The sequence below is a fragment of the Poecilia reticulata genome, chromosome 23 (genome assembly GCF_904066995.2).
Source record: "Poecilia reticulata chromosome 23, P_reticulata-male-v2, whole genome shotgun sequence".
Classification (NCBI taxonomy): domain Eukaryota; kingdom Metazoa; phylum Chordata; class Actinopteri; order Cyprinodontiformes; family Poeciliidae; genus Poecilia; species Poecilia reticulata.
In genome coordinates this window covers 2580266-2599237 of record NC_088852.1, presented here as the reverse complement: position 1 = coordinate 2599237, position 18972 = coordinate 2580266, and the positions used below count along the sequence as shown (strand labels likewise).

The window sequence follows — 18972 nt, the reverse complement described above, 5'->3', positions numbered from 1 at the left end:
TTGTTTGACAAAACGTACATTTGAAAAATAATCAGATTCTTATATATATACACACACACACACATATATATACACACACACACACATATATATATATATATATATATATATATATATATATATATATATATATATATATATATATATATATATGAAACATTGATTAACACCTCAGTGCTATTTGATAGTGATAAAATACATTTATTCATTTTAAAGTCATTTCAGTATAGATTTTCTAATGTACGATTTGACTTGAATGCACCATATTATCAACCGCGGCCGTAGTTCTAAGTGTAGAGGCGCAAATGTCAGGGAAGCGATTATCGAGAGGGTAACTCAGCTCGACACAACACCTGTAGCTTGACGCTTGTAGCTAGCTCGTAGCTCCGGGGGAATCAGCGGTAAACCGAACTAAAGGAGCCCGTTAGGACGCCCAGTTTGGGGTTTTGTTTCCGGGGAGCAACTTTTCCCGGTGTTACCTCAACAAGCAGGAGCGCCATGACGGTCCGCTTCAAGGTAAACAACAGGTGATGTACAGTTGATGCTAGCTGTCGTAGCTGCTGCTAATCACGATTTAAACCTGCTGGGAATCAGATTAAAGACCGCTGTGGAATAATAAAAAGCTTTATATTAAGTTTGAGATGTCGTGAAGCGTCGTTTCGGTTTACAGCTCAGCAGAAACGGGATCAATAAGGTTTTAATCTGATAATCCAATTGATCAGGTTTGGATTCCCTCTGATTAATTTTTTTTACCCCTCTAGACCAATTTGGAAAGTTAAATGTTGACTTCACTGGACTTTATTCTAACCTGAACTGATTTTTACAGGGACAGAGGTCGCCTGTTTTAGTTTGTAGTCTAGGAGCCCGAACAGGGCCGGTCCGAGCCTTTTTGGGGCCCGAGGCGGATTTTTATTTCGGGCCCCCATTAAAATTTAAACAGAGACATTTTTTAATTTGAATTGATCCCAAAGGGAAATTAAATAAGTAAAAACAGTTCAACACCAGATACTTCATTTCAAGACTGCTCTAAGTGTGTAACATACCTGCTATCATTACTTATTTTTAAAATATAATTTATGATTAAATTAGTCATTTTCCTCCAGTATGGAAATAAGGACAACCACATAAGTACACAATCAATTGCAAAAGCAAAGGAGCTCGGTTAGCAGAGCTTTTTCACCAACAGATAGAGTAATCCACGACAATTATTTTATTATTTCAACTTTAAAGAAACTAAATTCCTTCGATATTCCTTCTTTGGTCTGAGATGTTGGTCATTTTAATTTTACTGTAGTTCAGAACTAAACTGTTTCTGCTTCAGAGTCAGAGTGAGTACCAGAAGAGCTACGGCGTCCCTCGCTCCAGGAGCGTGTCGCCTCAGCGCTGCCGCCCGCTGGCTGGACTCCGCCCTGATCAGAACCGTAAGAACCTCTTATGACGTTTTATCTAAAAAACAACAAAAAGAATCAGAACCTTCCTGCTGTGTGTGTCTGCAGGGATCAGCAGGCCTCCAGGTCTCCAACGGCTGAAGAGACCCGGTCCACCCGAGTCCAGTAACTTCCTGCCTGGTTCTCCAGCAGATCCAGTTTGCAGAGCAGCGCCCTCTACTGGCAGGAAAGGTGAGTGTCTGCAGGGGAACAGGAGACAATCGTTTCAGTCTGGGTGAAATTATTTTACTGTTTTTTTTAAAACAATTTCCTCTTAAAAATTATGAAAGCATAAAAAGGAACAAAAGGGGGAAAAATTTAAATTTCTAGAAATTTTGGAAATAATCTCTTAAATTTTCTAGAAAAGAAAGGATTGTTTTTTTTTTTCCCTCTGGCAAAACGTCTTTAAAATCTCAAAAAAGCAAGAAATTTTTTTTGCTATTATTATTATTATTATTATTATTATTACTATTATTCATTTTTTAAATTTGAGTCAAAAATTTGCTTGAAAAAATAAGATTTTCAGATTCATCTAAAATTTTGCTTCTAAACTTTTTCCCACAGTAAAATTTAAATTTTCAAGTTTTCAAACTTTCTCTGCATCACTTTGGCAATAAAAAAACAAACAAAAAACAGACAAGTTAATTAAAAAGGACAGTTTAATTTGACTATAATTTATTAATGTAATTAATAACCTGTTGTAGGACTCTGGGTAAAATAAAATATTTTATGTTTTGAGTTATCTGAGAACCAAACATTTAACAAAAAATCCCCCAATTTCAATAAAGCTTAATTTATTTATTTCAAATAAACAGATCAGATCAATAATTCACTGAGTTATTAGGAATAATATTCATTACATTCAAGCAAATCATGATAAATTACCTTCCTGCTCAAATTAAATGTTTAAATTAAAAAAACTCTAAAAAATATTCTCGCTAAGTTTTTTAGCAAATGGAACTAATTTTATTAATTCTGACTAAAACAAAAAGTTTAATCTGCTTTAACTCCAGATGATCTGGTTTCAACTGTAAACATCGTTTCCAATTTTCAGGCTTTTATTAAAATGTCAGATTAGATTTTATTACAAAACCAAGAACTCTCCAAATTCAAGGATTTTCCAGGATTTCAATCATCTGGATGAAGCTGTTTCACATGATTCCGCCTTAAATTACAGATTCTCCAGTTTCTAAACCACCAAATGTTTCTGGATCGGAACCAGAACCTGGATCCAGACCAGCAGCTGATGGAAAATCCGGTAAATGTGCAGAACTTTGAGGTTCTGTTGACCCAGATCGCCGCTGGTCTCACATCTGCTCTGTGTCCCCAGTGAAGCTCCGCCCCCCTGAGCCCGGCGGGCCTGCAGAACCCGAGCAGCAGCCGGGAAGCCAGGTGAGACCATCTGGAACGCTGAACCGGAAGCAGCAGGATGTGACCGGTTTGTGTTGCAGGTCGACAAGCCGTGGGGTCAGAGGTCAGAGTACCACAGGCAGTTTGGCTGGAAGAAGCCTGTATCTGCAGCGTCGCCGTTACTGACAGCAGAGCAGGTGAGAAAGTCGTCTAAGCATGACGACTTCCTGTTTTCCATCAGGAAGCGTGAACGCCGCTCGCTTGGGGAGGTGTGAATGCTAACGGGCGTTAGCTTAGCGCTAACGGGAGAAACGACTCGTTTTTCTTTTTTTTTTACCAAAGACAAGAAAAATCCTCCAACCGCTAAAACCTGACGCCACTCCAGTTTTGTTTTTGTTTCGTGAAGAAACAAGTTGTGCTCAGTGTCGATTCGTTTCTTTCCGTGGTTGTTAATGCAGCGCCCCCGCAGGCGAGGAGGGGAACAGGAACCACAGCAGCTGAGTAACACATGTTCTCCAAATCTCACCGGAGGGATTATTAATCCCATCAGACCCTGGAATGAGCTGCACGGGATGAATGAATATTAATTAATCAGTTAATTTCACAAAAAAACTCACAGCATTCTGGTTATTTTATTATGAATATTCATTTCTGATTTATTTAAAGGAAACAAAAAGTCAAGCTACGACAGAATGACGACCTCAGCGGTTTAGTAAAGCTAGAAATTTAAACTACAAACAGTAAACACAGAAATACAAATATCAAAATGTGATAAAATGTAAAATAATGTCCAACATAATACAGCTAACTGAATTTGGATATAAAACGTAAAACAATTAAATATTAAACGTAGAACAGAAATTTTGGCTGAATTTAGGTTTTAATTTGCTTTTATTGCATCACAGAAACTTTTTCTCTTTATTTAAAAGCAAAATTCTGATTTTAATCAGATTAATTCAGTTTCGGTATCAGGATGAGGTAATAAAGCAACTTCAGTCGCTGTCACCATTTTGCCATCTGTTTCCTGAAGCTGCTTTTTATCTCTATCAGATTTTGTAGATTAAAAAAAAGCAGCAAATGTTTTACCTCAACTTCCTCACCAGGGGGCAGCGTTTTTAAAGTCAGACATTTTTTAAAATTATTTTTCACCAAAATGAATCAAAATCATCAGATAAGAGGACCTTAAACACATTCATGTGGGAAATTATTGTTTTTATCAAGGCAGAAGATGTTTGTTGCCGACTAAATGAAAGAAAGTTGTATTTTAAAATTGTAATTTAAATGTAAGTTTGATTCTGATTCAGTTTTTATGTGAGATGTTGCACTTAAACATCAAATAAAAGTTAGTCATTTTAAAATTGCATTCTGGGTATAAAAAAAAAAAGATAAGACAGTTGATTATCAGTGATCGATAACTGTAGTTCCCCTGTTTGTCCACCAGATGGCGGCGCACCAGCCTCATCCAAAACGATCGCAGCTCTCTGGAGGTTTTCTCAGTGGTTGTTCAGGTGCTGACCTTTGACCCCATCTTGCAGGTGTTGCACTCCAGCAGCAGGTCCATCCCGCCCTTTAAGAACATCCCCGTTCCCATGGAAACGGAGTACCGCCGGAGCTTCCAGGGTCTGGCCCCGCCGTCCGGCCCGCGCCTTCGGAGAAATCTGGGACATCCGGTGTTTCACACATACAGAGTAGGTAACACACACACACACACACACACACACACACACACACACACACACACACACAGTAGGAGAGGAAATCTTCTTGCTTCTAATTGATCTTACCTAATTTTTGATTCTTTAAGATTAAAATTTTTAGAAGATTTGTCATCTGTAATTTATTTTTTTAGAAAAAAAATCAAGCAAAAAAAAAAAAAAATTAAAATAAAATAAAATGTTACAAAAAATCTGATTTTTTTTTTTTAAATCTTGAAGCCACTCTGTTCAGCTCTGCTGTTTGACCTTTGACCTTTGCTAACTGATCCTGCTGTCCTGTTTTTACCTGCAGACTCACAGAAGGAAAAGTTTGGATGCACAGAGTAACGAACTTCCTGTCAAACAGGAAACTGCTCAGGGCGACGGTGGGTCCCGGTTGCCCCTGACGACGGCCCCCCCGCCCGCTCAGGTGCGGCGGAGACACAGGTGAGTTCCAGGCCGAGTGTCCTCCAGCGTCTCTGTCAGGCCGGTGAAATGACGTGTGGAACCGTTCCTGTGTGTCTGGCAGGATGTTCACAGAGTATCAGTCCAGCTTTCGTTCTCCTCTCTGCAGGAACCCAAAAGGGGGCGGAGCCACGGACAACCTCACCGAGCAGGTCAGAGGTCAATTTACATTCATCACACCGCTTTTCACTTTCTGTGACATTCAGCACTTTTTATTCGCTACTGTAAAACATTTCGGTAGAGAACAAGGTTATAAAAAGACTTCAAATGTCGCCTCCGAAATCGAAACTCCACCTACAAGTTTCAGCTGAACTTTGAAGTTAGAAATTCAACTCAACTGTAAGGTTTCCTGTAGCAGTCAGTCCCGCAACGAATCTGAAGAAGCCTCTGACTGAAGAATGTTGCAGTACGGTAGTATCCTGACATGCTGACAGCTCAATATTCATAAGCAACACGTCCTGGATGACATCATCAGCTGCTAACCCACCTCCTTTGCTTTTGCTGCTCGTCTTTGAGTCTCTGGCCAAGTGGTTAGACAGATGCTGAAGTAGGGGATATGATCATTGTGCAATATGAAAGAAAGGAGAGATGGTTTGAAATTCTTCCCTCTCTCTGCTTATGGCTGCAAAAACAAAACACTTTGTTGCCATGGTTACATATGCTAACAACTGTCTGAAAGTAAAAATAAATAAATAAATGAATAAAAAAAGAGAGAGCAAAAATCCTTCCAGAAACAAAGGAGATAATTGTCCAAACATGAAACGACTAAATTAAAGAAATTATGAACAAAAATGCAGAAACAGGAGAATAAAGTAACGGAGCTAAAGGCGTCGGATGATTTAAAATGAGATCTCAGTTCCAGACTGAAGCTGTTTGGATTCACAAAGATTAGAAGCACAGGAGATGAAATGATCAGACAGAACTGGTTAATTAGTTTAACTAAAGCTTTTAAGAACTGAGGTCTGATGGAAACTCTGCGTTGGGTTTAGCCACGATGGCAAACCAACAGAGATCTGAAGTGGTCCGAAACACATCTCTGTGGAACACCGCTGCTCTGCTGTTGAGAGGCAGCGCTGACTGAAAATGCCCCGCATTGCTTCCCCACACAAGCATTGGTCACTGCTTGTGTGGGCGGCTACAGCAGAGCTCAATGGAGGCGTATTCTGGATGCGTCATGCGCTGCCGTTTTGTTCCAGATCTCTGAAGGGAGGGAGTGACTGTTACTGGGGGAAAAATAATTGATTCATGGTGACGGTGTTTCAGGTCTGACTTCAAACAAATGGATGAAACTCAACTCAGCCTGAATCCAGATATGATAAACCAAACTTAAAATACATTTGCTTATTGGAGTTTTGTATTTGCAAAAAAGCAATGGAATCATTTTTCGCGTCACGCTAATGGACAAACTCATTTTCATGACTTTTATTGTATTTCTTATTTAATGAAAACACAATTTATTTTTCTCCACATTAGTGTAGTTTTGCAAATAATTTGTAATGGAAACTCAGCTACAGACCTTTTTTGTATTACAGGGTTTCTGCAGGTTTCACCAACCAAATTTAAGACTTTTTAAGACCACCATGAGAGGAATTTAAGATTGGGGGTTGGTAACAGAAGTGAGCCAACTGGTGATACATTTGTACTTATCCATAATGGACATAAAAAAAGCTAGCTGGCTTTTTATATTAGCAGCTAGTTAACATGCTAGCTTTACATTTGTTAGCTAGCTGGCTAGTTACCGTTAGCTTAATGTTGATTATTTTCTCCACTCAGCCCAGAGGTGGCATGGGGAGGAAACAGCTAACAGAAACTATCTGCTAACTACTTAGCTTTACATTTTTTAGCTAGCTGGCTAGTTACTGTTAGCTTATTATTGATTATTTTCTCCATCCTAAGCTCAGAGATGGCTTAGGGTGGAGAAAATAATCAATAATAAGATAACGGTAATTAGCTGCTAATATAAAAAGCTAGTTACGGTCAAAGCTTTTTTGTCAAAGCTAGCTAGTTTTATGTTACTAGCTAGATACTGTTAGCTTATTATTGATTATTTTCTCCATCCTAAGCTCAGATGTGGCTTAGGTTGGAGAAATGGAAAAACAGCTGCTAACTAGCTAGCTAGCTTTACCCTTGCTAGCTAGCTGGCTAGTTACCATTAGCTTATTTTCTTCACTGTAAGTTCAGAGGTAGCTTAGGGTTGAGGTAGAACTTTATTAATCAACTGATGCACCTCATTCGTGATAAACAAAATGCTCCTAACGAAGGTGGCACAAAAACCGGTGTGAATACTTGACAGTTTTAAGCAGCAATAATTTTCTCCTCATCCTTTGGCAGGAAAGATGGTTTTGGTTTGAGTCCTTAGTTACTCACACAGGAAGTTTAAATTATCGTTTCTGCCTTTAATCAAACAGAATAAAGAAAATAAAAGCTCCGCCTCTTTAAGAGAGGACAGGAAAGCAGGTCAGGTGGAGGAAGGGGCTTGAAGCAGCAGGACAGTCCAGCACCTGCGGTGAGTTCACTGTCTGCAGGAGAAGCAGGAAATCTCACTGAAGTTGTGTTTTAGGGGATTGTTTCGGTCGGTGTGTGTTTTTCTGCGTGTTGCTGATGAAAAACCAAAGTGCTGAGTGTCAGCAGAAGAAACCACAGTGGTTCGTTTCAGGGAAACTTCTCTGCGTTACTCACAGTCAGGTCGGTTCCCAACAGAAAATGTTGTTGAGGAGGGGGGCAGCTGTTCGCACAACATCAAAGATTTCGCCTGAAGGCATCAAAAATACTAAGAAAAGCACCTGCATCTGTTTGCTTTGCAGGAAAAAACAGTTTTTGCATCTGCTGGTGTGTTTTGCTGGTTTGTTTTAAAACCACCAGCTGTTAATCTGCTGATGTAATAAATAGAACAAAAATCAATTTAGCACCAATAACGGGGCCTAAAATGACCAAAAAACCAAAACAATACCTCGCATTTCGGCTGAATTTGACTTTTAACGACAACTAAATGTTCCCAGAGATCCAGGTGGAAGAAATAAAGCCAAAACGAATCGTTGCTGCGCCACCTGGTGGCAGAAACAGGAGGGTGAGTGCAGCAAAACCAGAGCTGGGCGATATTTAAAAACAAAATTTGATTTTTTTTAGATTAAATTCTAATCTATTTTTATATTATGGATGATGGAAAATATTTCCAAAAAGTTGCTTTTATTTCAATTAATAAAATTTTTAATTAAAACAATAATTTTATAATTTCCATTTGCATCATTTATCGTTTTTCTTTTTCTACCAAAACTAGTTTTCAGGCACAGCCATCTCTTTTTTGAATAATTCATTTTATTTGTTGTTTCTGTTATTTTATTTATTTTGGATATTTAAAGTGTCTTCCAGTTCCAGTGTCAAATGTTCATTTAAATTTAAAGTTTATTGATATTTAAGACTCTGTTCTTGCATTATTATTATTATTATTATTATTATTATTATTATTATTATTATTATTATTATGCCATTACGATTATATTACCTGGAAATGGTCTCAAAACAACAACATCGTTTATCGCGATAATTCTGGGACAAAGCAAAATGTGTTATCGTGACAGGACATTTTATGTTTAATTATGAGAATATAGTCATAATTTCACCAAAAAAAGTCTTAAAATTTTAAGAAAGTTCTAAAATGTATCGAAGAAACTTTAGGGAAGATTGAAATGTATAATCTTCCCGACCTAAGACATTCTGTTTATGAATTGTCTTTCCCCGTGTGGCCTTGGAAGGGCTGCATATCTCTAATCTCCTTGAAGACATGTAAACACAACGCTCTTCCCTCCTCACCCCCTCCTGTATCCATGGAGTTGCGAAGCTCAACGCTCAAGGACATTCCTAGATAAACAACACCTCTATCGGACTCTGCCAGGACGCTCGGTAACGTTCCTTTGAGGCCCTTTGATGTCACCGCCTTCACTCGTGTCTTTGTTTTGCCCCTTTGTTTTGTCTGAATGTTGCCACCTGCCCTAATGTGTCCTTTCCTCTTTTCCTTTGGTTTGTTATTTTGTTTGCATTTCCTTTTAACTCATGTTGCTGAAAATGTGCTATATAAATAAAATTACCTAACCTTATCTTACCTAACCTTATCTTCTCTCAGGAAACCCTGAGAGAAAATGTGAAGCTGTTTGTAAAGAAGCTAAAACTCGAGAAAAATCACTGAAAAGTGAAAAATATTATGAAATATTCTTGCTTGGAAGTTGAACTAATTCAGTCGTTCTGGTGGGAAAGCGGAGGAGCATTTTTCTGTTCGTTGGGCTTTTTATATTTTCGGCGGCCATCTTGTTGGGCGCGGCCCGAACCCGTCAGCTCGTTATTCAGTTCTACCTTTCGAATGGAAACGATGCGGATGCAGTGAGTCACCTGCTGAGACTCAAATAAAAACTACTGAGTCCAAACTTTTTAAAAGTAACCTCTTTTATGTGTTTTAAATATCATCATCAAACGTTTTAATCCTCTAAATGAATCACATCAATTTTCTCTCCGTCTTTTTGACCCAGTCTTTTTTTTTTTCTGAGCCGACGTCACGAACAAACCGGTGGGAGGAAGTGATGAAACGCTGACAGGTGATTCCTGTCGAGGTTGCGCCGTGGACAGACTGAGGTTAGCTTCACAAACGGGGTCAGAGGTTATCCAGGGTCCAGAGCGTCGGGTTTACCAGAACCTACGACTTCAGCTGCAGTGACACGACTGGAGCGAAGCAGCTGATGTTTGACGGCAGAGACGGAATAATTAACGCCTCAAACTACCAGATTTCTCTTAGAGCTTCACCAGAGCATATCAGACTTTTTATTTCTCTTTTAAAGTCAATATTTTTAAGATGATAAATAGATTTTTACCAATATAAATGGGAAAATTTCTGTTTTGAAGTCATATTTTATGGCTCAAAATTCTCCGTGTTTCTGATCTTATGTAAAATTCACCAGTGGAAAAACTTATTGCATCTCCTGTTTTCTGACTGTGAGATTTTTAAATAAAACCCAAACTATTTATTAATAAATTGAGTTTCAAAAGCAGTTCAAAGTGCTTTGCATCATAAAGACAGAAATAAAAAGTCATAAAAGCATCAAACCAGTAACTAATATTGTCTGTGTTAAACTCATCAATAGTGATCAGTGATTATTGGTTGGACCAGGTGTTTAGGAGTTTCACCTGTTTGTCCAGGTGAAGGAGATCAGGCAGCAGGCCCAGGCGTACCGACGCAGAGCCTGGGGAACCAACTTCTCCAGGGACCATCTGAGCCAGCTGCTGTCCGAACACAACGCGCTGTGGGAGCCCACCGACTCCCACTCCGACCCCTCCACCCCGCCGCCCAACCGTGACCTTTCACCCGAGCCGGAGAGCCGCAGCGCTTCCTGCGTAGAAGCCCTGGACCTGGCCAGGTGAGGAGCGACGCTGCGGGAGTGGAGCTGGGCGATAAATTGATTTTAGCGATTAATTTAGAGAAAATCTGGATTTTTTTTCAACCAATGCAGTCCTCAAAGTGATGTCATCACGCACAGGGCGGCCATCTTGTTTTACAGCTGCTATTTATTTGGACTTTGAATTCAAGTCAACTCTATGACAGAATATTAGGACTAGAGTACTTTGATTTTCTTCTAATTTGGAGAATAAAATGAGATTTTTATGAAAACGCCAACATAAAAATTCACAAAAATGAGGCATGTGGAGCATCTTGTGAAGTTATATTTTGGTATGAAGCCGTCGCAACATAACTGCACAAACTCCTGCCCCCTCTCTCTGCGAGAAGGCAAAAAACTGCTAGAAGACGATGACTAGCATTGGTTTTAGCCAACAGAACAGCTAATCTTCTCTGCTAAATCTTAAATGCGCTGATATATAAAATAAAAAGGCACGCAGTGCTTTGCTACTGATTGTAAACAACAGGACAGCTGGATAAAGTCAGGAAAAAGTTTTAAGAAGAAAATAGGAGGGAAAACGAAGCAGGTCAGTTACGCTAGCTTGACTATGACAATCGTAACATGTAGATGTGCTGTGGAATTTGGTGTTTTGGTTCAGTTAAAATAAAAAAGGCGACCTAAACACCCACTGACAGACCAGCAGTACAGCAGGCGATTATATTAGCTCAACAACCACCGCTGTGTTAGCTTAGCTAATAGCAGCGGTTAGCGGTAGCTAATCTGCCGCAGCGATCGCTGATCAATAATCGCATCAAGCCCAAAAACAAACTATTATTCTTTGTGTGGGAAATGTTTTGAGTGTTTTATGGTGCCGACTCATAAAACATGAAGTGGCGCCAGTTGCCGTGGCAACAGGTCTAGGTGTACAGTCGGCAGAGAGCGAGATAAAAGTGGTTTCGAGTTGTTATTTTCGCCGTTATTTCTCCCTTTGCTGCGACACACTGCACTAAATTGATGTCTTCATCTCCAGGTTTCATTTTGTTAATCGTCTTTTTGCCATCCAGCTTCGTTCGCATGCGCAACATCTCCAAGGGTAAACGATAACATGCAACAGGCTCCATAAGACCTATAAAGATCTACATGAACTGAGCTGTTCGCATCCCATCCTGATTAAAAAAAGGCTTTTTTTGTTCAATAAAAACACTTTGTGTTGTAAAGTTTTTCTGGTAAAATTCTGAATATATTCTCGTAATTAATCCCGATGCTGTTGTCCGACTCACAAAAGAGATGTTTGAAATAAAAACAAATCTGAGATTTTATTCTTTAGCCGTATCGCCCAGCTGTAGGCAGGAGGCTGCAGCCTGATCTGACCTCTGACCTGAACTGGTTTTTGTCTGGTCCTCCAGTATGTCCAGCAGGAGGTCGTCAGTCAGTGGAGGAAAAACTCAGAGGAGCGCTGGGAGGGAAACGCCTCCAGGACCCGGAGCTGAACGCCACACAGCCTGGGCAGAAGAAGAAGAGACGGAGGAGTCGGTTTTTTCTTTCTCTGATAGCAGTTATATATTCTTGATTTTGTTTTGAAGTGTTTTATTAAGCAGTTAGTTGTAACTTGAGTATTTTGCCTGGAGATGATCTGACAGAAAGTGTGTCAGAAGTGTGAAAGTCAGATCAAAGCCACCTCAGCTTTCAGGAACCAACCGTGTGTTTTCAGAGAGGAGGGAAGGTTACCGACTCCCAGACTGAGAACGAGGCCGGTGCAGAGGACCCACCACGACCTGACCACACCTGCCACAGGTAGACGTACCTGCAGGACACGGAAATCACCCAGTGCCGTAAAACCCGATGCTAATCTTTAATCCACCTTAACCTTTCTCATTTCCAACAAGGAAAAAATTACATGCAATCCTGGTTTAGAGTTAAAGACAAAGTTCTTACAGCTTTGCCCATTTTAAGAAGCTGCATTTGCAGCTGACAGAGTCGAGTGTTTCCAGGAAGATCAGAGGTCAAGCTGAGGTCTCGAAGACCTCAGAAGACCTAGAAAGCTTTCCGAGAAAACGGCTCAGAAAAGAAATGACACTTCTGCTAGCTGGTAAAGCAGATCGACTGCAGCTGGATGTTCTTTTCCTGCAGAAACATGCAACATTTCCTCTCTTTATTGTGCTCACTGCAATTAATAAACCACTTCCTCACGTCGCACTCAGATGCAGCAAACACTGAACTGACTTCTGCAGAAACTGTTCAGCTAATATTGGACGTTTTTCCTCAGACGGCCTCCAGGAGTGATAAAACATCACACTGAAGGCTTCATACATGCAGCTGGCATGGCAGCAGATGGGTTTCCATTAACAATATCATTGCACAATTTGACATTTTGAAAATAAATGTATTTTATGGAAACACGTCATTTTTTGAAAACACTCGATTTTAGATAAAAAGTTGATTTATTTTGCAAAACTGCAATGGAAACTGATAGGTATTTTTCTAGAACCTACATAAAAGAACCACAGACAACGTATATGAATTTTATGACCAAGCTTTTGCAAAAGGAGAAAACTCTGTCAACTGCTCCTCCGAGCCGTTCACTGAGCGTCTGAAGACCTTTGGTTACAGCTCGTCTTTTATTATCAAGCAGAGACGGGGAGGATAGCTAAAGAAGACAGCAGAGATAATTTATTACTGCACACAGGCAGTTTCTAAGGTAGGGAGTATTCCGGTTGATAAGAAGACACCTGTGGAAACGTAATTTAAGGAAACACACAGTTGACCGTTTCACATGAAGACAAACAGGCAGATGGGGCCTCCAGGTCGCACAGAAAAAAGAGAACTAAAGTAATAACAAAATGATAATACCAGAAAATCTCTAACAGAAACTATTTTTCAATCATACGGGTCACATGATCAACAGCCAGATGTTACTACTGCTGGAGACGACAAAGAAGAACAAGTTAGTTATCACATGAACTAACGTGTTCACATGTGATTTCAATCACATTTCTTATTTAACGGAAAGATCGCAACTGCAAAATGTCATTTTTTTCAACGTTACCCAGAATGCCCTGCTCTTTTGGAGCGATCCGGTCAGCACATATGCATTCCAACCCATAATTAAATATCCACGATGAGCTAAAATGGCAGCATGAACTCAGACCTGACATCTTTCCGTTGTTGAGGCTCGTACATGCAGCGCCGCTCTCCCTCATGTGTCCCGAGTATCAGCATTAAAATTCATCCCAGTCAAACATCTGCAGACGTCCTGGTGGGATTTTAATAATCACTTCCTCTGCATCCATTTCATTTTAGTTTTTCAGTCGTGTTCTACCACCAACCATATGCCCTGTTTGCCCTCCAGGGGGAGCTATACTTGTCGGAAAACCGACCAACAGGGATGATTCTTCTCCTGTCAAACAAAAACAGGTAACTTGGTTCTAAGAAAACATTTTTTTATGTATGATGTCACACAATAAAGGGTCATGTGACGTTTTATCTGGCCAGAAATTCGCTTCACCACAGTTTGGGTCAGAGGTCGGGGTCAACAAGCCAGTCAAACTGAAGGAGGCGTGGCCAGAGAACAGCCCTGTGTCTTTAAGCCCCCCTCCTACCAACCAGCAGACGCCCAGCCCTCAGCCTCAACCAATCAGGACGAAGCAGGCGCCTCCTTCTCCAGTAGCCCCGCCCCCTCTGTGCTCGCCGCCGCCGCCGCAGCAGCATGGGATCCAGGGAACGCTGAGACACCCGGACTTCCAGCACAACGGTGAGCTTCAGATTCCTGTGCTGTCTGCATCTTTCCTTCCACTAAACTTTCTACTGAAATGCTCTTATTTATTTACCAACAAATCAGAAGTCTTCCTCCTGAGACCCGCTTCCTCTACGGGTTCATAAACGGTTCTGGAACGTATTTAGAGATGAGTTTCAACTTGAAGGTTTTAATTTGGGTCGTTTTTGTGCATCAGGTTTCCTGATGATGCAACAGCAGAGTCCAAACAAAACGTGAAATCAGACCAACATGGGATTCACATCAGGCCGTACAAAAGCAAAGAACCGCAACTCCAGACTCACCGGAAACGATCGCTTTAATCTGCATCGCCGATCAAACTATAAAAAATATTCCAACTTTACTGAGTAAAAAAGGCTTTCATGAAACATTTCTGGCACTGAAGGCTTCCCATAAGTAAAATTTTACACTAAAGTTTTCTGATTTAAGTAAAATCCAAATAATGAACTTTATTTTATTGCACAAAAACACAACGGTGAATTTGGAAACAAAAAAAAAATACAAAAAAATATTAACTAACTATAAATACATATGTAGAAGTGTTACTGGTGCAGATAATGAAAAACTAAAATAAATATACAAATAATAACACTGAATTAATGTTTGTTTTATAGTTAATATAAAATCTAAAACTGAGGAAGGGACTCATGTAGGTCATGTTCACTAAAAAGCTCCAGTTGTTTGGGTCACATTGCTTTAATTTTTGTCCAGTTTGTCAGTTCATGCCTTAGAAACGCATCTTAGTATTTAAACTTTAAAGATGTAGAGCTAAAAGGATGTAAACAATATGCTTCCAGGAGTAAACCCATTGGTTTCTGCTTAAATTCAGGAAATTAGAAGAGAAAAAGGATAAAAAGTTCCTCCTTCCAGTTACAGAGAATTAAAGAAAGTCGATGCTCTGCAGCTGAATCAGCAAGAAAAACCCTTTTTATTGTCATGCCATGCCGTGCAGCAGAGTGAAACTAAACCCAGACGGACCGAGGGGAGAGTGTTAGATAACAACGCGGGTTTGTCCCTCTTTACTTCCTTCTCATCTTTTTTCTCAACGGATCAGTTTTCATATAAAAGATGGAAGATTTGACAAGCAGGAGAAAAGAGGTAGGCGGTGATTGTTGTGGTTCTGAGACTAATCAGGTTTTTCCCTCTTCAGGTGATTTGGGTTTGAGGTTCAGGGAGCAGCCATGTTCCAGAGGAGGCTGCGGTTCTGATGAAGGTGAGAAAACCACTCAACGGACTCTGGTCGGAACATTCACAGACACAAAGACGGTTACAAAGTCGGCCTTTTATCACTTGAAAAACATTTCCAGGATTAAAGGGCCAATGTCACAGAAAGGTCTGTACTCGTTTATCTTTAGCCGCATTGATTAATGCAACAGGTCTGCCTAAAAGAATCAATCAGATCCAGATTGCTGCTGCTGGAGTTCTGACTAAAACCAGGAAGATGGAGAACATCTCCCAGTTCTGAAGTCCGTCCACCGAGAGAACAGACTTTAAAACACTTCTGTTGCTGAACGGCTTATCATTAAAGTACTGACATATTTGGACCTTCAGAGACACATAAGGACAATTACAAAGTCGGTCTTCTATCACATTAAAAGTCTGCTGTTCTGGTTCTGATCAACAGAATCAGAACCAGCAGCGTTAGGCTTCTATGCACCACAAATCTGGAACAAATTTCCAGAAAACTTCAAAACAGCTGAAACCAGGGAGGCACTGATACGAACATTTAGACCAAAAACGATATCCGATATTAATATTGCTGTTTTGGCCAATAACCAAAACCTACTGATGTTAAATATTATTATATTTCTAAAAAAATGACCAGAAACAGAGGAAACAGGATGAAAATAAATATTGGTTGCTAATATTGACCCCAATACTGATATGTTAAATAACCACTAATATCAGGCGATACCGATGTTGGTGCCGATATATCGTGCATCCTTAGCTGAAGCAGATTTCTTTTAAATCTAGACTAAAAACATAATAAATTAAACATTAACCAACGTCTTTGAAGTGTAACGACGGCAAAATGTTTCAATTATTGACTTGATTGTTTGATAGAAAACATTTAAAACTCGGCAGTAAATCTTTTTACGTTTTGTTACCTAGACGACCGGCTGTCAGTGATGTCATGGCGCTCGGCGGCTTCGTGCTCGGCAGCGTCCGCCGTCCTGGAGCGCGCTCAGAAGAGACGGGACGACTTCTGGGGAAAGAGATAACGTCGAAAACTCAAACGCTGTAGGCATTAGAGATCTTTATTTTTGTAGCAAATGTAAATTATTTTTAACAGAATAGTTTTTATCTCATGATGAGTTTTTAAGTAGCGGGGCTTCTCTTGCTTGTGGATGTTTTTACACCCCAGGTGTTGAGTTGTTTGTGTGAAACTGCTTCCTGTCCTGGTGCGACTCGGTTGCAGGAACCGGACCAAAGCGAACTGGAGCGTTTTGTAGTGAGAACGTGATCCAGAGTTCGGTAGGAACTACACTGCAAAAGCACAAAACATTACCAAGTAGTTTCAGTCTAGTTTCTACTGCAAACGTCTGAGTACACTTAAAATAAAACAAAAGTTTGATTTAAGTCCTTAATATTGATGAAAAAAGTTCAGTTGGCTGATTATTTCACTTATAACCTGGAAAAATGTTTTGTTACAAAAAGTGGAACAAATAATTTTAAAACTTAAAATAAGCTCCAATTTCTTGCTGAAAATGTATTTGTAAGTTTTATCTGTTTAGAAATATTTAGGAACTTGACCTAAATTACTTGGAAAGAATTTTGCAACATTTACTTGAGCAACTTTTTGGAGTGTTTTTGTATTTTATCATGAAGTATCGATACTTTGAGTAGAAGTATCGATACTTTGAGTAAAAGTATCGATACTTTGAGTAAAAGTATCGATACTTTGAGTAAAAGTATCTATTTGAGTAAAAGTATCGATACTTTGAGTAAAAGTATCGATACTTTGAGTAGAAGTATCGATACTTTGAGTAAAAGTATCTGAATAACTTCGCTGAATGAAAAACAAACTTATTTTAATCAGAAATTCAGAAAGAGACAAACATGCAGCTTTTCTTAACGTTTAACGAGTTTTAAATCAAAAGAATTTGATTTGGAAATAAAATCATTGTCTGATTTTGCTTTGCTATTTATATGAATTATGATTATATGTTATCAGTATGATTAATGTTTTAATCAGTCAGAGCTTCAGTCGCCTTTTTACTTGTTTGAGTAATTTCATGGACGCTACTTTTTACTTTTACTTGAGTAAATCATGCAATAAACTCGGCTGATTTGAGCCAACAGGTGTGAAAACGTCATAAAGCTCTTTTGCATGTGATCAATTTGTTTGTTGTCCCTCCTACATGCCAACAAGCTCCTGATTTGTTCATGTTTAAGGATTTAAATTATTACATTTCTTCTATTTTGTTTCTCGTTTTCTGACAATTCTTTGTAACAATTTTCTTTTCTGTTCAGTTTTAATTTATTGTAATGTACCAGGGAAAATGTAGTGCGAAATGTAAAGTTGAAGGAAAAATTATTCAATTAAATGATTTTTTTTAACCAATTTTTTTTCTGGTTTTGTGATTTTTTTGGTCACGTTGATAACCTGAGAAAATACAACTAACAGTTTCTATGATTTTATTTCTTTCTGAACCAACTTGGCACTTTGTGGAAACATAATTCACCTTTAAAAGTCGTGAACCGTCACGTTTTCGGAAAGTTGGGTTTAATTTCAGCAGCACGTTACGAACAAATCCATCGTTTTCTGATATAAAGAAATTCAAAACCTAACCAAGCCTGCTGTATGAATACTTTTGGCCTGTCTGCGCTGATGGAAATAAAATGCATTGGTTTGATATTTAGATTAGCGCCACCTGCTGGGCAGAACTGTTAAACTTTAAACTACGAGTTTAACATCAATCTATCCAGAAACGTCAAGCGTTTTTTGTTGTTGTTTCAAATGCTGCCACAAGAGGGCAGTAAGCATCAAAACCTGACAGTGAAGCGCATAAACTTTTAAAAATAACCCTGATGAAGAATACACAACATTTTACGGGGCGATAAAATTATTGCAATAAACAATAATATTGTTGTTCTGAAACCAAATAATGAATATAGTGCAAATTTTCTCTCAGAAATCAATAAATTTATATTTTGTAAGCAGAAAAACATTTTAAATATCCAAAATAAAACAATTATAACAAAATTGTCCTTCAAAAAAATCGTCAGAATTTAAATTATTGAGCTGATTTAAATTTACTTTGCGATTAACTGATTGATTATTGACAGGCTGAGCTGGAACAACGTGTAAAACATAAAAACTGAAATGATGATGAGCAAAACCAAATATCTGAAAAAGACATTTGAAAATTAAATATCTCGTCTTTGTGGTGAATTAAGTGAAAATCTCTGTTTTTATTTACGTTTTCACTGGAACTGGAGACGAATGAATGCAGTAAAACCCAGTGTGTGTTCAGAGATCTTAATTAAAGCAGGAATTTCCAGCAGAATCACTGGGAACGTTTTCCACGCTCCGCCGCGGCAGAGCAAACAGCGCTGAACAAACACACCTGGCCACGCCTCCAGGTGTGTCCAGGTGTGTCCAGGTGCTGCAGAGCGGCGGCTGACCGTGAATTCCCCTCATAAACTCGGAGCAGAGCAAACAGCGCTGAGCCCGCGGCGGCGCTCCGTCCGTCAGGCTTCATCAGAGGAAACACGAATCCTCGCCGCAGCCGTTTGACGGACGACAGGAATTTCACAGATTTCACTAAATCTCCCACAGACGTTGACAGAAAACTAAACATTAGTCATGAACTGCTTTGTTATCCGTCATGAGAAAGGACTCGCGTTAAATTCTGCATGTAATCTCTAATAATATTCAT

General features: G+C 39.3%; 1 protein-coding gene and 1 long non-coding RNA gene across 4 annotated transcripts in view; one reads left to right on the top strand and one right to left on the bottom strand.

The window, feature by feature from the left end:
- Nucleotides 1-284: 284 nt before the first annotated feature.
- Nucleotides 285-17654, top strand: saxo6 (stabilizer of axonemal microtubules 6). 3 transcript variants are annotated; one of them, XM_081603929.1, is made up of 17 exons: nt 285-516; nt 1322-1421; nt 1497-1619; nt 2605-2685; nt 2758-2819; nt 2879-2974; nt 4313-4465; nt 4785-4918; nt 5001-5088; nt 10121-10338; nt 11724-11846; nt 12029-12111; nt 13667-13731; nt 13810-14068; nt 15240-15302; nt 16202-16330; nt 16455-17654. In XM_081603929.1, exons 1-16 carry the CDS (start codon nt 499-501, stop codon nt 16309-16311), a joined length of 1776 nt encoding a protein of 591 aa, XP_081460055.1. In that variant the 5' UTR covers nt 285-498; the 3' UTR covers nt 16312-16330; nt 16455-17654. The 3 variants fall into 3 exon arrangements, with proteins under 3 accessions (XP_081460055.1, XP_081460056.1, XP_081460054.1); XM_081603930.1 differs by having other exon boundaries at nt 286-516; nt 5046-5088; nt 16202-17654; XM_081603928.1 differs by having other exon boundaries at nt 286-516; nt 16202-17654.
- Nucleotides 11615-18972, bottom strand: part of LOC145550162 (uncharacterized) — an 83326-nt gene continuing 75968 nt past the window's right edge. Inside the window, exon 4 of the long non-coding RNA XR_014086044.1 lies at nt 11615-11819. This is a non-coding gene — a long non-coding RNA (uncharacterized LOC145550162). The remainder of the gene's footprint in view (nt 11820-18972) is intronic.

Excerpts from the sequence above, each read along its gene's own strand:
- saxo6 (XM_081603929.1), top strand. Across the intron at positions 4,466-4,784 it reads CGGTGTTTCACACATACAGA|ACTCACAGAAGGAAAAGTTT; the intron begins GTAGGTAACACA and ends TTTTACCTGCAG. Across the intron at positions 4,919-5,000 it reads CAGGTGCGGCGGAGACACAG|GATGTTCACAGAGTATCAGT; the intron begins GTGAGTTCCAGG and ends TGTGTCTGGCAG.